The sequence below is a fragment of the Stigmatopora nigra genome, chromosome 20, assembly GCF_051989575.1.
Source record: "Stigmatopora nigra isolate UIUO_SnigA chromosome 20, RoL_Snig_1.1, whole genome shotgun sequence".
Taxonomy (NCBI): Eukaryota; Metazoa; Chordata; class Actinopteri; order Syngnathiformes; family Syngnathidae; genus Stigmatopora; species Stigmatopora nigra.
Genome location: NC_135527.1, coordinates 6,639,225 through 6,661,610, shown reverse-complemented (window position 1 = coordinate 6,661,610; position 22,386 = coordinate 6,639,225). Strand labels below are relative to the sequence as shown.

The following is a 22,386-nucleotide window of genomic DNA, read 5'->3' as shown; positions in this document are numbered from 1 at the left end:
AGTACTTGGATATTAAACAGTACTTGGATATTAAACAGTATTTGGATATTAAACAGTACTTGGATATTAAACAGTATTTGGATATTAAACAGTACTTAGATATCAAACAGTACTTAAATATTAAACAGTACCTAGATATTAAACAATACTTGGATAGTAAACAGTACTTAGATATTAAACAGTACTTAGATATTAAACTGTGCTTAGATATTAAACAGTACTTAGATATTAAACAGTACTTGGATATTAAACTCTCCCTCTCTTAGACATTAAACTTTCTCTCTCTCAGATATTAAACTCTCTTTCTTAGATATTAAACTCTCTCTCTTAGATATTAAACTCTCTCTCATGAATATAACTTTGAGAGATGGCTTTAACAGTAAACTCTCTGTCACCAGTTGACAGGCGACCAAAAGACCAGCGACCAAACGTCCGAGCACCATATAAATATATATATATAAAAATATATAAAAGCATGCAAGTTCAGGGGGGGGAATTGCGTGTGCGTGCGTCATGCCTGTTATTTATCGTCCAGACCCAAGTGTGATTGACTGAATGCAATTCGCATGTGCTGACTTAGCTGTTTAAAAAGAAAAAAAAACGTAAGTTAATCTGCGGAGCCCTTGCCGACCGACGCTCACTCTCTCCCGGGGTCCTGAGAACTAAGTGAGCCCAGGTGGTCTTGCCTCTCAGCCCCCCTTGCCCCGATTCGAGATCTGACAAGTAAAATCAATGTCATTTAATCAATTTTTGTCAGTTTTCAGTTAAAAATCCTTTTGGAAAATAAAAAATATATATATAAAAGCTAAAATAAACATTGTTTTAGATCTATAAAAACAGAATATTTAGGACTTTTAATCCAGTTCTGTTTCAGAATCAAATTCAAATGAAGAGTATAGATGTATATTAAATTTCCTGATTTTTTTCACCTTTTAAATCAATAATTGTCATTTTTTAATAATTTTTTCAAAATAAATATTGTTTTAGATCTATAAAAAACTGAATATTCAGGGCCTTTAATCCAGTTCTGTTTCAGGATCAAATTAAAATGAAGATTATAGATGTATATTAAATTTCCTGATTTTTTTCCCCTTTTAAATCAATAATTGTCATTTTTAACCCATTTTTTCAGTTTTTTTTAGTTCAAAAATCATTTTGTAAAATCTAAAAATATATATAAAAAAATTAAAATAAACATTGTTTTAGATCTATAAAAAAAAACTGAATATTCAGGTCTTTTAATCCAGTTCTTTTAATCCATTTATAGACAAAAGAAAATCTAAATATTATATCTAAAATGGTCCAGCCCACATGAAATCAAGTTGACATTAACACCAACCCGATTTTAACACCCCTGCATTAGCACGTAAAAGCGCAACAAATCACCGGAATTTCCACAGCGGATTCTTCCAGCTCGTACAATACCGTATTGTCAGTTTTTTTTTTTTACCGGCTAATTGTGACACACTGTGAATATAAGAACCAGATGCAATTCCAAGTCAGTTTCCCAATGCGGTTTTCCTATCCTGGTCTAACCTCTCTGTCCGACAATTCTACCGAGAAAGCACCAGCCTATGCCTGTTTTTGCTTGATTACTCATATGCGTATCCAATACTTTAAAAAAAACATGTCTTAGAACAGATGGAGGTGTATAAATTCCCTTTGTTTGGATTTAACTGCACGACTTGGAGTGCTTTCCAACATGGAGCCATTTTGGCCGCTTAATGATGCCCATAGCAGTCTTTTATATGCAAAACTGTTGCTTTAACGTAGCCACAATAGATTGGCATTTGCCTTGTCCAGATGGGACGTTTTTCTCTCTCAAAACTTTCTCGCAATTCCAGACTTATTTGCTAGTGTGTGTTTTTGATACTCTGGGAACGAAGTTCTTGCCAAGAGGTAGATGGGAAGGTGGGTGGAGCTTTAAGATTGCTAACAGGTGCTAACAGCTAGCATGGGGTTGGAAAGCTTAGAATAGTTGTGGGATAAATGCCGGGCAAAGTATGGACGTGTAAGGGTACGATTCTTATGGACTGGAATTTTTTGACAATTTAGTTTAAATGGCGCAAATTTGGCAGGGGGTTTCGCACCACACTTGCGTCCAAAGTAGAGGATTTATTTTCAATTGACAGATGTTATGGGAAGGAATGCCGATAAAGTGCCAGTGTAAAAAGATTCTTGCAGTTTTTTTTAGCAATCAATTGCTGTTTTTAGGTTTTTTTTTTTGACCTCCTGAAGATTTTGTTGTTGATGATGACGACAGGGTCTATGTATGATTATTATTAGTAGTATTAATAGTGGTATTAGTAGTTGTAGTAGTAGTGTTAGTAATAGTGATAGTGTTAGTAGTGTTAGTGTTAGTAGTGTTAGTGTTAGTAGTGTTAGTGTTAGTAGTGTTAGTAGTAGTAGTGGTAGTGGTAGTAGTGGTAGTAGTAGTGGTAGTGTTAGTAGTAGAGGTAGTAGTGGTAGTGTTAGTGGTGGTAGTGGTAGTAGTAGTGGTAGTGGTAGTGGTAGTGGTAGTGGTAGTGGTAGTGGTAGTAGTAGTAGTAGTGGTAGTGGTAGTAGTAGTGGTAGTGGTAGTGTTAGTGGTAGTAGTAGTGGTAGTGGTAGTGTTAGTGGTAGTAGTAGTGGTAGTGGTAGTGGTAGTGGTAGTGTTAGTGGTAGTGTTAGTGGTAGTGTTAGTGGTGGTGTTAGTGGTAATGTTAGTGGTGGTGTTAGTGGTAGTGTTAGTAGTAGAGGTAGTAGTGTTAGTGGTAGTGGTAGTGTTAGTGGTGGTAGTAGTAGTAGTGGTAGTAGGATTAGTGGTAGTGTTAGTAGTGGTAGTAGTGTTAGTAGTAGGAGTAGCAGTGTTCGTAGTATTATTCTTATAAGCACAATTTTCACCTCCATATTCATGGGAGTAGAATTGATTCGGTCATTTATTTATCACCCTCTTGCTACTGTGACTTTCCCGAATACGGATAGAATACAGTTATCTAATCTAATCCTTTTCTTTTAGCGACAAATACGGCGTATATGTGGCAAAATACAGTAACTATAGTGGGAGGGATGGCAGTGCAATGATTAAAAAAAGCAAAACTCCTTGCTACTCAGGAGTTATAGTAAACAGGATTTAGCCATGAATTGTGTATACCTAAATATGTTCAATTCATAGCTCAAGTAGGATTGCAGTATTCCATTCGCTATTTTAGGAAAATCTTGCGTTAGGAAACAACAACAACCAGCTGACTAATCGACCACCCAAAAACCAAAAACGGTACACTTTTTGCATCGATTTTAAACTGAATCGAACCTTCTGACAATTCCAAGTCTTTCCGTAACTGAAAATTTCATGCAGTCGCCACTTTACGCAGTCAGACAAAAGAAAAGTGGTATTGACGGGCAACCATTTTGTGTCGAGTACTGCTAGAGTGACTTCAAATTGCTCGGCTGAGTGGCTTTTTACAATAATATTGTAACAATCTTACCTGCCCATTATTTGCGCTTCAACTCGACTCAGAGCATTTATAGTAACAGGTGTTTAGGGACCATTAAGACCACCCTGGCGATGATTGTTTTTGAAGTGAATATCATATTTAGCACGTTCCCTTTTGTATGTTATGCTACCTTAGACATAAGCTTTTAAATCGGCATCTGGGAGGGTTAAATTGTGTTGAAATTGAAACAAAACTACTGTAGTATTTGATTAAAAACTATAAAAAAAAAACACATTTTAATTTGTCTTTTTTATTATTTATTTTATTTTATTTTTTTCCCCAAGATGGCGCCGTCACACGGAAGCCAGTGGCATTAGCTCTGTCCACTCTTACTTGTTTTTTTGTGTTTTACAGCCCCTCTATCTTTTTTTAAATGACATTTTAATATTTCTTAATACATTCCTTTACTTAGTACTTTATACCTTCTACTTTAAAGATGAGTATATTAATACTTTAGTCCTTTTTTCCCTTTATATTTCATATGTACTCTTAACGGATGCACTTTTTTATTTGTATCGTACCATGTGCTGACCTTGCCCATCTTTCAAATTTTTTAAAGTCAATATGGCCCCCAAGCCGAAGAAAATTTTGCCCACCCCTAAGCTAGTCTTAGCTCGGACATTATCAAACCATTCCGCAAAAAAAATCAGACGCCAGGAACAGAGGTAAGCACTAAAACGGACACGTTACCGCAGTTGTCGTGAAATCGTTTTTTTTTTTGCGGGTTTGGCCGCTTCGTCCGACCAGACGCGGAGACATCAGGAATTGGGATGGCGCTCGGGAGCCGGCTAGATCTGGCTCATAGCCCTTTTCATCGCGCTGACCCGGTAAGCGAAGCCAGGTCTAGAAAAGCCATCCATCAAACTCCAATCCTTATTGGAGGCGCCCAGCCAAGGGACTCTGCCGGCACATGGATCCAATCAGCTCACCGTGGAAGGCTTTTTTACGGCCTCGTCTTTACGGGCGCCACCAGCTCCGCGACATTAATAAGCATGTGCACAAAAAATCCCAACAAAACCAGTCTGCGAGGGTTGATAGCAAACCAACAACTAGAGGATTGCGGGGGGGAAGAAGACGGGCTAAATCCGGGCTAATGTGGACCTTCTAACCCTCCGTGTACTAAAACTAGCAAGTAACCATATTTTCTCGCATATAAGCCCTATTTTTCACTCAAAAAATGATGTATGAATCTGATATAGGCATAAATTAGAATTGTTTTGAATGAAAATGTAAAGGCGAAGTGTCAAACTGGTCTTCAAAAAGCAGGTTTTCATTCCAACTCAACAAGAAAATACCTTTTGTAAGTATAATCGGTTCATTAAAGTTAGGTACTAGTCATTTTTGAAGACACCTGATTGGTTAAAATGTCAGCACTGGATCAGTTGGAACTAAGACTAGGACCCTCTGTGGCCTTTTTAAGGGTAGGGCTTATATGCGGATGCGGCTTACATGTGAGAAAATACAGTACTTTAGTCCTTTTGTAAGGAAATATCATCATTTGTTGTTAATCTATATATTTTCCTCTTTCACAGGGTCCTCCAGGACCAATGGGCGAAAAGGTACGTTGACTTATCCAACCGCTGCTTTTATCTTAAATTAAAAATGACTGTATTTTCACATATACCGTATTTTCACGACTAAAAGGCGCACTTAAAAGTCTTAAATTTTCTCCAAAATGGACAGTGCGACTTATAATCCAGTGCGCCTTATATATGGAAAAAACTGAAAACCACCACTGTCGGATATTTAAAAAAACACAAACGGGTGAACTGAAACAATACTGTTAAATATGCAGATGCCATCTTAGTTTACAAAATCTTCCATCATATAGCTCCTCCCCCACTACAAGATTTTATTAAAAAAAATCCAAAACATCAACAATGGCTGGCTCTAGAGGTGACTGTAAAGTAGTGAGTGCTTCATACCTGGAAGTCAATAGCAATTACCGTATTTTCACCACTATAATGCGCTTTTAAATGTCTTACATTTTCTGCAAAATAGACAGGGCGCCTTATAATACAGTGCGCCTTATAATACAGTGCGCCTTATAATACAGTGCGCCTTATAATACAGTGCGCCTTATAATACAGTGCGCCTTATAATACAATGCACCTTATAATACAGTGCGCCTTATAATACAGTGCGCCTTATAATACAATGCACCTTATAATACAGTGCGCCTTATAATACAGTGCGCCTTATAATACAGTGCGCCTTATAATACAGTGCGCCTTATATATGGAAAAATTTCATTCATTGAGGGTGCGCCTTATAATGCAGAGCGCCTTATAGTCGTGAAAATACGGTAACTGCAATATAAATGAAGCCCTCTACAAACCAGACCAAAAAAAAAATCAAAACCACATCATTTGGCTTAAAAAGGCTGGGAAATTGACTTATAATCAAAACGGTCAGTAGCGGCCAATGACTGATTCCCAATTCCCAAAATACTTCAATTTGCAACTTTTTACCTTGCGTCAATTCCATCAAAATCCTGTTATATTTTGTCTTTGTCTCAAAATACCCAATACCCGTCGCCCTTTCTTATCAAAACACTTCGCCACAGTGAATAGTTGTGGCTTCTACCGTTATTTCACTTGCTTGGTGTGTTTCTAGTTAGCTCACTGTTAGTCTTGGCGTATTAATCAGCTGTGCATTGGGATGAAATATTCTTTTTTCGTCATTTTGCAGGGGGATCAAGGCGACCAAGGACCACGGGTATGTGTCTTACGCCGACGACTACGTTTCCCCTCGGCAGAATTGTGGGTAGCGGGTTTGAGATGCATGAAATTCTTGGGATAGCGTGTGTGCCGCTAACCCGGCCAAATACAACAAGAATGAAAAGACAGATTATTTTGAAAGCCAAATGGAGAGATATAAAAGGTACACGTGGACGTTTTAAGTTACATAAGTTTTTTTAAGGTTGTTTAATGATGGAATCTTGTTAGAGTAGGGAGAAAAAATCAATTAAACTTGTAGGGATGTTATTTTTAGTGAAGGTTTAGGTTTGGAGTTGAAGGTTTTGAGGCGGTACAATGGGAATTAGTATTATTTTGTTATTTCAGGTTATCGTTTTTGGTTTTCTGAACAACTGAGAAATGCGATTTAGACTGTATTTTGCGCTTTTTGGGATTTATTTTGCAGAGAAAAGGGACTATGGGCCGGACTATTTTAGATATAATATTTAGAAATGGATTAAATAAACTGGGTTAAAATCCCTGAATATTTAGGTTTTTATAGAACTAAAACAATAGTTTTTTTTAAATAAATAGATAAAAAAAAATGGATCAAAAGTCCTAAATATTCCATTTTTTTTAGATTAAAATTTTTATTTTAGGTTATTTTCTTAGTAAGGGAAAATCTCTTAATCATTATGTTCCATATTATAGCAGAAAATAAAAAATATTTGTATATATTTTTAAATTTTATCAAATGCTTTTTTCGATAAAAACACAACACAAAAAACAACAAAAAATTGATTTAAAAATTGATTTAGAAGGGGGAAAATCAGGAAATTTAATATACATCTATACTCATTATAATTTAATCCCTAAACAAAAAATCGGCAATCATAATTGACTTTCCCGGGCCACACAATATGAGGCGGCGGGCCAGATTTAGCCCCCTGGGCCGCCACTTTGAGACCTGTAGACTACGAATTGCGTGTAAGCGAAATCCAATCCATCGAATTCAGTGTAGTGGAAATTTAAGACGAACAGATCAACTCTCTTCCAAAGTGTAACAACTAAATCATTTAAAACTGCCGTTCCCAGTGAATCCCGATCCAGATGGATTGGGCATCTACTGGGAATAAACTCAGTTTAAGAGATTTAGTCGACATTTGGATAACCATGTGACTGGACGTCAATCATCGTCAAAAACAAGCATCTGTTCCCAGATTGTTTACGCTAGACTGCATCGCCTCGTCCTCGTTAGCATAATCTAATTGTATTCCCAACAGCCGTGTACTCGAGAGTGTCAAAGTGGCGGCCCTGGGGCCAAATCTGGCACGCAGCATCATTTTTTGTGGTCCGGGAAAGTAAATCATAAGTGATGACTTTCTGTTTTAGGATCAAATTCAAATGAAGAGTATAGATGTATATTAAATTTCCTGATTTTTTTCCCCTTTTAAATCAATAATTGTCATTTTTTAATCATTTTTTCTGTGTTTTTAGTTCAAAAATCATTTTGTAAAATCTAAAAATATATATAAAAAGCTCAAATAAACGTTTTATCCGTCAAATCAGACATTTATTGAAAGGTCAAGTTCCACATCAAAAGTTAACCAAAAGAACGCATTAAAAATTGTTTAATCTCCCCCCAAATAAATGCAAAAAAATGTGTGGTCTGGTTAAAAAACACAGCTTTATCTTGGGTGGCATTTTCCATGGCGCAACACTACCTGGGACTCTAGGAATCTGGTCCTTTTTAGTCCCAAATTCTGAGTTAAAAACCCAAAATCTGGTCTTAAGTCATTTCCAGCGTACGCTGGAAGCGGACCGCAGATAAAAGTGCCGCATTGTATCGATGTCAAATCCGAGCCCATCGCATGACTGCGGCTTCTCTCTTTAAACGTATTGAGCCCATCTGTGCACGCCGCCGCTAATCCCGGTTGTGAACAGACCTCGCCGCCATTTCTACCGCGGTTGGAAGGATCCATGTTCTGGACGCCGTCCTACAGGCTGTTCCTGATTGTCCTAGTGGCGGCTTTTCCGTTTTTTTAGGCCGCTTGAAGCCGATTGGCAACATCCGTTAGCGTTCTACGTTAGCATTTCCAAATGGTCAATGCGGTGAAACACACAACAGGCTTGAAAAAAGTTTTTTGTTCCCAAATTTGACGCGTATGTTTTCAGTTTTCGCCTTGACCGTAATCCAATTTTTCGGATTTTGTGATGTTTTGAGGTTGTCAAAAGTCTGAAAGATATTTGCACTTCAATCTTAGTTATGGATTTTTAAGGGAAGCAAATCCATGGCTACGTTTTTTTTTTTTGTTTTTTTTGTCAAACTTGCCCTTGAAAGACCAGACATACTTTTTGAATTATCTTGACGAACTAAAATGAGGGCATTTGAGACATGTTTGGATTGGCTAGATTTGATCTCGAATGGAATAAATGGGGAGATAAACCTTTGAATGTAAGTGAAATCAATCCATGCCACAAAAAAAACAACGTGCCAACTTTAATTTGAGCCAAAAATAAACAAAAACAGAACGGGAAACTCACCTGCTTAATTTCGTTTTTTAAAGTCTTTCAGTTTCGTAACTACATGTAAACTTCTGTGAACTTTTAGACCAAAAACAAAGCATGTAAAAGCCCTAAAATATTGATTTTTTTTAACAAATCGGTTTCCTTGATGGTGGAACAACAGCACGTCTCATTTTACAACCGCGTTTTAGTTTCAAAGTCGATTGTGTGATAATCATGTCAACAAATGGCGCCATCTGCTTTTTTGCATGTTTTTTTGCACGTGGTGATTTTATTTTTGCACAATTCCGTTAAAGTTCAAGAAATCGTACACGCTTGAAATCCGATATCATCCAAAACCCCAAAAGAATCTGTAAAAAATTCAAATAACCAAAGTTTTTCTTGCTTTTCAAGTCAGAAAACAGTAACGATGATAGCTAACATTAGCTCAGATTGCTAACTTTAGCTCAGATTGCTAACCCTCACACCAACAAACCTTGAAAAAATGACTTAGTATCATTTTCAGGAATTTGTACCCTGTAGTCATTTAAAAAAAACTTGCAAATGTAGCAGTTTTGTGTTTTTTGAGCATCTTGAGAGTGCATTATTTATCCATTCAGGGATTGGTTGGTCCTCCCACGCTAGCCGCCTTACACAGCAATCAGATCCTGACTGTCAAGGTTTGTCGCATTGCCTCGTTGCAAAGTGGCACCCCTCCAATGCTCTATCTTCACAGATAGCATTGCATTTTCATCCAAAATGCTAAAAACGCTAATAAGGAAACAATTTGGAACACAAAAACTGGATCATTAAACCAAAATGTGGTCTGGTTGTTGCCAACCAGCTATATTTTTAGCATCCATGCTAACGGTACACCAAAAATCTGTAAATCCAATGATTTTCCCATTGGACACAGTTATTAGACTGCTATAAAAACAACTTTATAACCAATTTGTGCAGTTTTTGGGGTCCCACTTTTTGCAGCAGGGACAATTTTCACAGAAAGTGAGAAATTCCCATTTTTATGACAAACTTGGGTACGATTAGAACCTTTAAGATCTCAAAATTAGCCAAAAAAACTGTTCTGGTGTGGATTTCTCTCATAATTTGTGGATTTTTTCCTGAATGTCGTATCATAATCTATGTTTTACTTTGTCTTTGCATCCGTTCTCTGGCCACTCCCCCTTTTTTGCTCTTCCTCTGGATCTTCTTCAATCTTCTTTCGCCTCTGACCTGCAAATCTTCTTCAGATGGTCTTCCCTAAGATCAATCATGGCTTTCTTTCCGCCGACCAGCAGCTCATAAAACGGCGTCTCATTAAGGTAGCGCCTGGGAATCTCTAAAAAAAATCACTTCTCTGCAACTCTTGTGATCGTTAACTTGTCGGCTGCCATTGGCGTCCAATCCCTTTTTGGATTGGATGACTCTCGTTAAGAGAAATTGATTTGTCAATGGCGCTGAAAGAGTTAATTATCTGTTTTTCCTACTTTAATTTCTAACCTGATGTGTAAAGTGGGGCATTTCACAAAATGGAGTCTCAAAAATACTCGGAAGTGCTATTAAAATACGAAATAAATCAGAACTACCTGTGGAAATTAATTTTCCCTCTTGTTGTTAGCCCTCAGCTAGCTAAAAAGCTAACTTTTTATTATTATAAATACTAAATAAATTGTCTAATACTTTTGTTGTAGCTCTGTAAGCTAAGCTAACCAATATTAATATATATTTTTACCATTATTGAAGTATATTTAATGTAAAAACTGAAAAAGGACAGATTATTTTTGAAGGATTTTGAAGTCCAAATATCCTCCAATTCTGGAATGACCCACTTTAAGATAAACGTTAAAAAAGACAACACTTTATCGTGTCCTCCCAAAAAAAACATAATTTAATTTAATAACATCCAAAAAAATGAACAGACATTTAACCAATCGCAGTACTTTTTTAGCCACTCGAATATCAGCATCCAAAACTCCCTGGTGACATCATTAATACCCACCATGGGTATTAATGATGTCACAAAATGGGCGGATACTTTAATCCATTGTCTTTTTACTGCATGGTCATTTATATTTGTTTTTTTTCCTTTAAACCGAAGCACCAGTCTGATTTTTTTCATTTTTTTTTTCTGGACAGGGGGATCAAGGGCAAGCTGGACCACCTGGACCACCCGGACCCCCAGGTCCTCCGGGTCCCCGGGGACCCCCAGGGGACACGGGTAAAGACGGGCCACGAGGCGTCCCAGGCTTACCAGTGAGTATTGATATACACATGAATATTTTTTAGTATCAAATTAAAATGAAGAGTATAGATTTATATTAAATTTCCTGATTTTCCCCCTTTTAAATCAATAATTGCAATTTTTTAATCCATTTTTTCTGTCTTTTTAGTTGAAAAATCATCTTGTAAAATCTAAAAACATATTTAAAAAAAGCTCAAATAAACATTGTTTTAGATCTATAAAAAAACGGAATATTCCGGGCTTTTAATCCAGTTATTTAAATCCATTTATACACAAAAAAAATCTAAATATTATATTTAAATTGGGCCAGCCCACCTGAAATCAAGTTGACATTAACACTGCTTGCAAACCAACCCGAGTCTGACACCCCCTGATATAGATGATAAAAAAAAAAGTAAAAAATATGGGTCACCTTGAGTGAAAGTACTACAAGTGTATATCATATAATCCCAAAATATAATCCCATTATTTCCTTCCCTCAGGGCGATCAAGGGATTCCAGGAGAATCAGGACCTGTGGTAAGAGCAAAATATCATTATTATTATTATCTGCATCCACATTTCACCTTAAAAACCCAAAGTATCTCCAAAACGCAGTACTTTAACAAAGAAAGGACAATCCGTACATCAGGATATAAACAAGCAGAAACACTTTAGACATTAAAATATCTAAATTTTGCCAAATTTACCGCATAAACTCTGCGGCTTTCCATTTGAAAATAGTCCAATAAAACCTAATACAGCAACGTAATTAGCGACTACTTTATAACGTAAACAAGCCACCCTGACTTGAAAAGCCGTCTTTAAATGTTCTTTTATCCACTCGCGCAAATTTAAAACATTATTTATACTACGGTTTGGCCGAAAAGTACTTTTTGCTTTCGGGTAGAGTTAGTTAGCAAAGCACTGTCGATCAATTTTTTTCGTAGACGGCTTCTGGATTTTAATATGATGTCTTAATTCATCAAAAAATGGAAAAATTGTTATTATGGGGTATTAAAAGCCTTGTCAGAATTAAGATGATATGACAAGATGTGGAAAAGTTTCGTATTTTGTTCGTAAATGGCTACAAATCGACTTTAAGTTTACACAAAGTAGATTTCGCCGCCATCCCTTCCACGTTAGGATGGATTGGACGTTTGTCCACTTGACTTTTCTCATGTTTTTTTTTAAGTATCACGGAGTAGATTGGAAAGTTTTCCGGCAGTTTAAGGACATATGGTCCTAGTTAGGAGGATTTGAAGTTTTTTTGCGGGTTAGCGCTAAAAAGCCGACCGCCTCTTGATGGAAAAGAAGAAAAAAAACTGTTTTTGTAAGGTTTGAATCCAAATCCATAAAGAATACATTAAGTCAAATCATTTTCAGATCTATTTTTAGAAGTAATAGACTACAAAATACAAGTAGGGATTCAAACCGCCACCTATTCTATTTCTAAAATGTCAACTTTAAGTCTATGGTAACTAAAAAATGTTACTTGAATTTGGCCAAAAACTTAAATATCATAATCTTCTTCCATCCTTTTATTTACGTCAATATAAACCAGGGGTAGGGAACCTATGGCTCGGGAGCCACATGTGGCTCTTTTGATGAGTGTTTCTGGCTCTTTGCTAACCTGTGAGCTAAAATATGGAAACCGATGATGACAGAACTGAGATATTACATCCAGAACTGCTTTAATCTTCATTTTTTGCAGTAGACTCTTCTGGAATGCATAATATTTTAAAAAATCCACTTTAATAGTGGTGAAATCACCCAAAAAATTGATAAGGCACTTGTTTACATGTATGTATTTTGACTTTGAAATTCATAGTATGGCTCACAAGGAATAACATTGAAAAATATGAATTTTTTATGGCTCTTTTCGTCAAAAAGATTCCCAATCTTTTAAAAAATATTCATTTTTTCCACTTTAAAAGTGTTGAAATTACTAAAAAAATTGAAAAGACACTCGTTTACATGTATGTATTTTGACTTTGAAATTCATAGTATGGCTCACAAGGAATAACATTGGAAAATATGATTTTTTTATGGCTCTTTTTGTCAAAAAGATCCCCTTCCTCGACATAAACCAACATAGCGGTTGTTTTATACGTTAACTCCACCTTGCATAGTTTATTCTCCGATATTTTTCTTCCCACGAATTTCTTTCCTTACATTCCTTTTTAGTTAATCAACATTTATTTTTATACATAAAACTGGCAACCGTTCACTAGCGTGTTGGTAGCGTGGTAGCTTGACGCCGCCATGTTTGTTTACATATCCCCCCCCAAAGCTTGGTGATTGAAATGTTCACCCATTAAGTTAAGCAAACTCGCGGTAAGCTTCCTTAGTTTTGCGGCTAGCGCGATGTTATGCTAACCTACAGCTCTCCGGGTAAAAACGCTAAGCCGTAAAAGTTGAAAACCAATCCGGGAAAGTACTAAATCACCTGCCACCTCTGGAAGAAAACATCCAATTGGTGATATTTCAGAGACTTCCCTGAAACGGCACCCTTTGTTTATCGTTTCTCATTCCGATTGCTTCGTTTTATGTCCTAGTTCGTTGTATTTTTGAGACAAATGCATTGTTTTGATCCTCAGATTGGTCTTTTGGTCACCAGTCTTTTGGTCGCCAGTCAAATGTACTTAGATATTAAACAGTACTTAGATATGAAACTCTCTCTCTATCTTAGATATTAAACTCTCTCTCTCTTAGATATTAGACTCTTAGATATTAGACAGTCTTAGATATTACACTCTCTTAGATATTAGACTCTCTTAGATATTAGACTCTCTTAGATATTAGGCTCTCTTAGATATTAGACTCTCTTAGATATTAGACTCTCTTAGATATTAGACTCTCTTAGATATTAGACTCTCTCTCTCTTGGATATTAGACTCTTAGATATTAGTCTCTCTCTCTCTTAGATATTAGACTCTCTTAGATATTAGACTCTCTTAGATATTAGACTCTCTCTCTTGGATATTAGACTCTTAGATATTAGTCTCTCTTAGATATTAGACTCTCTTAGATATTAGACTCTCTTAGATATTAGACTCTCTCTTAGATATTAAACTCTCTCTCTCTCTTAGATATTAAACTCTCTCTCTCTTAGATATTAAACTCTCTCTCTCTCTTAGATATTAAACTCTCTCTCTCTTAGATATTAAACTCTCTCTCTCTTAGATATTAAACTCTCTCTCTCTTAGATATTAAACTCTCTCTCTCTTAGATATTAAACTCTCTCTCTTAGATATTAAACTTTTAGATATTAGACTCTCTCTCTTAGATATTAGACTCTCTCTTAGATATTAGACTCTCTCTCTTAGATATTAGACTCTCTCTTAGATATTAGACTCTCTCTCTCTTAGATATTAGACTCTCTTAGATATTAGACTCTCTCTCTTAGATATTAAACTCTCTTAGATATTAGACTCTCTCTCTTAGATGTTAAACTCTCTATTAAATATTATACTCTCTCTCTCTCTCTTAGATATTAAACTCTCTCTCTTAGATATTATACTCTCTGAGAATCTTAACATTTATTTGGCAATTCGTCGTTGCCGCGGTTACTCCATTACGTTTAGGGTAATAGCCTGAAATGTGCGAAAGTAAACCCACATGCTGATTCACTTTCCAGGTGTTAGCTGAACTGCGGGTGAACGGTTAAACACAATCAAGCCCACAATCTCACCCAAACCCGTTCCTTCTTGAAGCAATCACTTTGCGCTTGTTATTGTTGAGGACGCTAACTAAAACCACTATGTTATTCGGGAATGGATTGGAATTCAATTTATTACATTGTGTTTGCAAAAATACTTGGTTTTACGGCATGTTATGTATTTATTTTTATTTTTTTTACGCATTACGTACTCTGGCGGTATGTCGATAGATTGGTCCTTCCATATTTTTTTGCAAAAAAGCTGTATTTGTAACAAAAAATATGAAAATATCAAGGGCTTACACTATTGTTGTACTCTTTTTCACCAGTAGATGTCGGCGATTTAACACTTTGTTGGTTATTTTCTGTTTTGCAGTAAGAAAACAACCATTAACTGAAACAACCATTAACTTGATTCATATATTACCTCCAAAATACTACATGTCATGATTTTTATTAAGAGTTTTCTCTTCAAAATAACAAATTTGTACTCCCTTATTAAAACCACGAATATAGAAGTGAAAATTATGAATCAGGGGGAGGCTTATACGCGAGAAATTGGCAAATTCAATGCTTTTAAGACAATTTTAAGGACATGGTTTATACTTTGGGGCGACTTATTTGCTAGAAAATACTGTAGATGTGATTTTACTTGAGTAAAGATTAAACCTGGTGGGATTTTTGTGGGTTTAGGCCATTTTTTAACTCTGTCTATTGTTTCCAGGGACCCGAGGGGCCTCCAGGACTTAAGGCAAGATACCTATTTCATTCACAACATTGGTTCGTCAATGAATCATATCACTGGTGGCGAGACGCGATATGATACATAGCTGGAAACGACATGTTTAGCGCTACAGCTCTACTAGCGTGGAGAATAACGGGGGGGTAACATCGTGAATTTTGAGGTACGGGCCACCACGGAACGTTAATGTGAGGAACAGATGTCGGCCATATCCAGCCATCAGGTAGCCGCCAGTGTTTGGTCAATGTAACCCAATCACACGCTTCCTGTCTGTGCTGTCATATGTCGGGTCTCGAGTGGATGTTTGTGTGCGCGGGGGGGTGCATGAGATGACACACTAGTGGGGTAATGATTGGCGAGTCAGGCCTACAGGCAGAGTCTATTAGGTTTTGTTTTTGGTTCGCGTTAAGCAGTTTTTTGGGTAGATATCTTCGCGTGCAATTCCAAATTCAACCAGAAGCGAAAAGGGGGCGCTGTAGAACTTTTGGGAATGATTCAATGCAGTTCTTTGTTTTAAATCTGTACCCGTAGTGTAATTATTAGAGCTTGTTGTAATTTTATTTGTTTTTTTTTCTTTTACTCAGGGTTCGTTGGGTCCTCCCGGGATTCCAGGTGTTGACGGACTTAAGGTACGTTAATTACAGGAAAAGTATATTCATTGGCGGCTGTTGTTAATCCTCGACCTTCATTTCGGGGCCTTTTTTTATTGTCGTTTTCACACCAAGGGGAAAAATAGGGAAAAATCTCGCCTCGTAAAATCACGCATTGAATTCCCAAAGCTAACAAAGAGGACACAGTGCAGGTGTTTCTTACAAGTGGGAAATGAAGGTCATTTACAGACGCTCCCTTACTTACGAAGGAGTTAAGTTCTGAGCGCTTGTTCATAAGTTGAAAGTGTATTCATAAGTTGGAATTGTTCAAATTGAAGTTGATTAAGTGTTATATTTTGTATTATAATTTATGTTTAAGGCCTATATAAGTATATTGAAGGTTTATATAAGTGTATTTGTATATTTAAGGCTTGTTTAAGTAACCAGCATTGGTTTGTACTGAAAAAAAAACATTTAATAAAATAGATAGAATACATACATTAGAGAGAGATATTTACTAGAAATTGGCCAAAAGAAGCTATCCAATGACGATTGCACAGTTTTCTTCTATTTTCATCTTAAATGATGCGATAGTACTGTATGGGATCATTCAATTGATTTGCAACCTTTGTGCAATGTTCAACATTTGGGTCCTGCTGCTCCATCTTTCTGTTTATAAATGGTACTTATGGTGGAACCATTCAAGTTGTATTCCCGTGCAATGCTCACCACTTTCTCATGCGTATCAAGCTTCTTTATTATTGCCACTTTGGTTTCAAATGAAATGTCTTGCCTCATCCTTGCACCTCCCTTACTTTTCAGCCTTTGGCTTTACACCAACCATATTGAATAATGGATGCACCAGATATTTAATGATAAAAATTAAAAAAGGTTCTGTACGCACTGGAGATATGTCACGCACTACAACGAACTGGGCAGAGGAAGGTAGATGCTGGGTGAGCTGAGTTCTCACAGCGCCAGGAGTCGGTATTAGTGGCAGAAAGAAGCACTACTTGGGGAAAAAGGCAATACAAAATCCAACTTATGAACATTTTTCAACATAAACGCAATTTGCAGACACGTTCGTATGTACCATTTGCTCTTAAGTTGAATGTTTGTAAGTAGGGGAGCGTCTGTAGATTAGAATTAATCGACTAATGAATCAAATTGACTGTGTTTAGGGAGACCTCGGCATACCAGGACAGGACGGCACCCCCGGAGAAAAGGTCTGTTGCAGAGTATGCAAAACGCTGGAGGGATTGTCCTAATCCCGGCATGAATTCGGCACCCCGGATATAATCTGAGCCGCCGGTATCAGTAATACCTTCTTGCTTTCTTTCCCAACAGGGTGAAATTGGAGAGCGAGGTGAAAAGGTAAGCAGATGGTTCTAGATGATAGCTCCTCCCCTTTAAATTAGACCACCAGAGGAGGGGTCTTTTTCCAAAAGAAAACCTGTAAAACCCACAAAAAAATGGCATTTTTTGCTCCCTATTCATTATCCTGTTGATTTTTTTCACCTTTAGAGTTTTTAACCATAGAATCCACTTTGTCCCGGTTGGACCGTACCCCGACACCCCAAATCGCGAACCCCAGGTCCCTTACTTAAAAGCAGCCCCAAAATACTTTAGACTCGTTAAAAAACTGGTCTGAACTGACATTACCTGAAGTATTGGAACCATGTGTAAAGCTTTTTGAGTGACATTGAAGTGGATTTAAAATGTCCATCAAATAACTTGTGGAGTTTTATTAGCTGTTGGCGAAGAAAAAAGATGAATATTTGATTTGTGTTGTATATACTGACAACTTTTGTCTTTTTGGGTTTTTTGCAGGGCGATATGGGAGATGAAGGAACTAAAGGCGAAATTGGGGAGAAGGTATTTGCATTTTTTTATTGTTATTATTAATATTTGGGTGTTTTAAAGCTGTCTTGATAATTTATTTGAGTTTTAGTTTATTTTTGGTTTTTAAATGGGTCAGTTTTTGTCAATTTAGTTCATTTTGTTGCATTTACTAGTCATGTTTTGAATATTTCGGAGTATTTTGGGATGCTAGCTCTGCATTTGGAGTTACTTTCTGTTCATTTAGGGCACAGGTGTCAAAATGGCGGCCTGGGGGCTATATTTGGCCTGCCACATCATTTTGTGTGGCCCGAAAAAGTAAATCATGAGTGCCGACTTTCTGTTTTAGGATAAAAGATTATAAAAGTATTTTATATTTCCTGATTTTCCCCCTTTTATATCAATAATTGTACATTTTTAATCCATTTTTTCTGTGTTTTTAGTTCAAAAATAATTACGTAAAATCTAAAAATATATCTAAAAAAAGCTAAAATAAACATTGTTTTAGATCTATAAAAAAACTGAATATTCAGGAATTTTAATCCATTTATAAAAAAACAAATCTAAATATATCTAAAATAGTCCGGCCCACATGAAATCAAGTTGACATTAACGCGGCTCACGAACCACCCTTGGCGTAGGGGTCGACTGAAACCCCCCCTTACAAGACCCCGATGCTAATAAACGATACAGAAGCTAAACGAATGAATGAACATCATCACAAATTCTATCATCACCCAAAAAAAAATTGCTTCCAAATCAAGGTGCATCTATCATCTTGTCATATGGTTTCCTTTCTGGATCTGCTCCATAGCTCCGCCCCCTTCAACCTCATTCAATCCTGTCCAAACAAACCCCCTTTTGTAACATGCAAAGTCCCCCCGTAGGACCTCATTTTCTGCGGTTTTGCTCTTTCCCAGCACATTCCCGCTATTTTCCCCACAGTGCGTGCTCCCTATTGTTAACTTTGGCACCACCGTGTGCCCTCACCACCCCCCCACAAAAACCACGCGGACGGCGGTCTTGATTTGACAGTGACGTTCGGCAATTGGTAGCTCAAGTATTTGTCGCTATCTCATTTTCTACATCTGTTTTCTACGGATGTTTTATTATTTTTTGGGCAAAAAAAACAGTTAGCGCTAAATTGACAGTACGGCGTTCCCGCGTTTTGTTTAAAAACTGATTGTGGTCCAAAAAAGATTCATAAAGGGCTACCGGATACTCGCAAAAATTGAAAACAACTACTTTTACGGGTATGGTTAATGTACTGCATCAGAGAAAAAAAATGGAACAACTACGTCTAAGTATACGCTCCATTGACTATAATGTTATTTTGATGCCATGGCACAGATACAAAAATGAAGCCATTTTTCATATTTAGTTTCATATAAACATATCTCTGTTAAAATCCTTTCAAAAATAATGTTGCTATGGAATCAACAAGACTTTAAATCAGACTCGATTTAATGTGGGCCGGACTATTTTAGATATAATATTTTGATTTATAAATGGATTAAAAAAGCCCTGAATATTAAATTTTTTATAGATCTAAAATGATGTCTATTTGAGCTTTTTTTTCTTAGTAAAGGAAAATCTATTTAAATCATTATGTTCCATATTAAAGTAGATAACAGAAAATATTTTTATACATATACAAGATTTTACAAAATGATTTTTGAACTAAAAACAGAAAAAAAAGATTAAAAAATGACAATAATTGATTTAAAAGGGGAAAAATCAGGAAATTTAATACATATATACTCTTCATTTTAATTTGATCCTAAAACAGAAAGTCAGGCACTCATGATTTACTTTCCCGGGCCACACAAAATGATGCGTTGGGCCAGATTTGGCCCCCGGGCCACCACTTTGACACACGGAAATTAATGTGCTTTTACTTTCAAAAACTGACGTAAAAAATGGCAAATATTGGAGGCTCCATTCAATAAAGTCTGAAAGATGGCATTCCAGACATCCCCACTTAAGTAAATAGCTGGAAAATTGCCCAATTTACCCAAGCGGCATTTACCCGTTTTTATCTTGAACCCACCACGTTCACCACGGGTCCGGGGGGGTGCCATATAATCGCAGGATGTCGCTTCTATCCTGCCACACACATTGCCGCGGTTTAAACACTCATGGCTAAGCTCGAAATAGTGAAAAAAAATCTCGATTTCCCACACGATTGGTCCCCATAAATTGTCCAGTGACGAAAGGACACCCGTTCATCGGAATGGGGGTGCTTAATTGTTCTCAGATGTGGCATTTCAAAATAAAAGGCAGGCTCATCCGGCTGTTTACTACTCCAGTAAAAACGTTAGATTCCCAATCATGCTAAAATACATCAATTTAAGTTAATTCCAAAGACGCTAATGTAAGCAAATGGCGTCCATGTTGAGACAGAAAACAATTAAATCCCCCTTGTGCGCCTTGTACCCTAATAAACCCCATAAGAAATGGCGGTAGGTTTTTCTTAGCGACGTCTGAGCACCGTAGAGTAAAACCGCAAAGTCCCCAGGAAAACGTGGCGTCCCCCCTCCCCTAATTTAACCCACCGACCACACGTCGTTAGACTGGTCGGCCCCTTGTTTTGTCTACAAGGTGGCACATGGGAGAAGTCTGGCTTCTTGATGTCTGGAATTGCCTGTTAGAAGTGCGGCAGGGAGTTAGACCATGTTTGCCATTACTGGGAGAATAATTCAGTACATTCCTAGAGAAAAAGAATGTCCAAAAATATCGTCAATCCTTTGGCTGTCCTGTTTTTTATTTTAAATACCATATTTTCTCACATATAAGTCGCCTTTTGTATCAAATGCACCCTTAAAACTGCCTTAAAATTGTTGAATTTTACCATTTCTCGCATATAAGCCTCCCTTTGTATAAGATACTGCCTTAAAAGTGTTGAATTTTACAATTTCTCGCATATAAGCCGCCCTCCGTATAAGATACTGCCCTAAAATTGTTGAATTTTACCATTTCTCGCATATAAGCCGCCCTCTGTTTATTATACTGCCTTAAAATTGTTGAATTTTACCATTTCTAGCATATAAGCCGCCCTCTGTATAAGATACTGCCTTAAAATTGTTGAATTTTACCATTTCTCGCATATAAGCCGCCCTCTGTATAAGATACTGCCTTAAAAGTGTTGAATTTTACAATTTCTCGCATATAAGCCGCCCTCCGTATAAGATACTACCTTAAAATTGTTGAATTTTACCATTTCTCGCATATAAGCCGCCCTCTGTATAAGATACTGCCTTAAAATTGTTGAATTTTACCATTTCTCGCATATAAGCCGCCCTCTGTATAAGATACTGCCTTATAATTGTTGAATTTTACCATTTCTCGCATATAAGCCGCCCTTCATATAAATTGCATCCTTAAAATTGCCTTAAAATCTGTGAATTTTGCAATTTCTCGCATATAAGCCGCCCTTCGTATAAGATACACCCTTAAAATTGCCTTAAAATTGTTGTATTTGACCATTTCTTGACTATAAGCCACCCTCCATATATGTTGCACCCTTAAAACTGCCTTAAAGTTGTTGAATTTTACAATGAAAGAGTATCCTTGATTCAGTCATCATTTTTTTCAGTTACAAATACGGCTTATATGCGAGAAAATACGGAACCTCATCAAAATCAGAATAAGACAAATGTGAAATCTTTGTAGCCCAAGTTTCTGGCTTGGATGGTCCGATATTTTATCTACTGTGAACCCCAAGAATAAACAATTCATTTTTTTGATAATAGCAAGCAGTCCAGGCCCAAAACATGCTAACTCCACAATCCTCCAAAGAGATTATTGTAACCTTTTCAAACTATGTAGACATCGATATCAAATGTCCTGCTCTAAATCCAACGGCGGCGGTGAGGCATGACCTCGAGAGAACTCTCCCCACCAGGAATCGTACTCAACTACAAGAATTCAACGAAAAATAATAGTCCAAAATTCCTGATAATCGCTGTGCACAGCATATCTGAAACGACAGGAAACATTGGGTTGTGTTTACAGCTTCAAAATGTAGAACAAACCAGTTATTAAAACCAAGGGTTTCCCACACATTTCCATCATTTTGCACTATAAATCTGGACATGTTATTTTCAAGACAAATGCAAAAACAAGAAACCTAAAACCCAATAACCAAAACTACCGTATTTTCACGACTATAAGGCACACTTAAAAGTCTTAAATTTTCTCCAAAATAGACAGTGCGCCTTATAATCCACTGCGCTTTATATATTGAAAAAACAGAAAACAAAAAACGAAAAACCACCACTGTCGGATATAAAAAAACACAAATGCCTGAACTGAACAATACTGTTAAATATGCAGATGCCATCTTAGTTTACAACATCTTCCATCATATAGCTCCTCCCCCACTGCAAAATTTTACACAAACAAATCCAAAACATCAACAATGGTTGGCTCTAGAGGTGACTGTGTAGTGAGTACTTCATACCTGGAAGTCAATAGCAATTACCGTATTTTCACGACTATAAGGCGCACTTAAAAGTCTTAAATATTCTCCAAAATAGACAGTGCGCCTTATAATACAGTGCGCCTTATATATGGAAAAAATGTCATTCGTTGAGGGTGCGCCTTATAATGCGGTGCGCCTTATAGTCGTGAAAATACAGTACGTGTTCACTGCTAACTTTTACAATTTTTCTCT

At 36.8% G+C, this 22,386-nt stretch overlaps 1 protein-coding gene across 1 annotated transcript in view; it reads left to right on the top strand.

Annotated features, from left to right (window-relative positions):
• The window catches only part of col25a1 (collagen type XXV alpha 1 chain), a 67,393-nt gene that overhangs the window by 30,613 nt on the left and 14,394 nt on the right, over positions 1-22,386 (top strand). The window contains exons 5-14 of the mRNA XM_077742234.1: positions 5,009-5,035; positions 6,168-6,194; positions 9,910-9,981; positions 10,796-10,912; positions 11,384-11,419; positions 15,265-15,291; positions 15,867-15,911; positions 17,054-17,098; positions 17,220-17,246; positions 17,703-17,747. Coding sequence (XP_077598360.1) covers positions 5,009-5,035; positions 6,168-6,194; positions 9,910-9,981; positions 10,796-10,912; positions 11,384-11,419; positions 15,265-15,291; positions 15,867-15,911; positions 17,054-17,098; positions 17,220-17,246; positions 17,703-17,747 — 468 coding nt within the window. The remainder of the gene's footprint in view (positions 1-5,008; positions 5,036-6,167; positions 6,195-9,909; positions 9,982-10,795; positions 10,913-11,383; positions 11,420-15,264; positions 15,292-15,866; positions 15,912-17,053; positions 17,099-17,219; positions 17,247-17,702; positions 17,748-22,386) is intronic.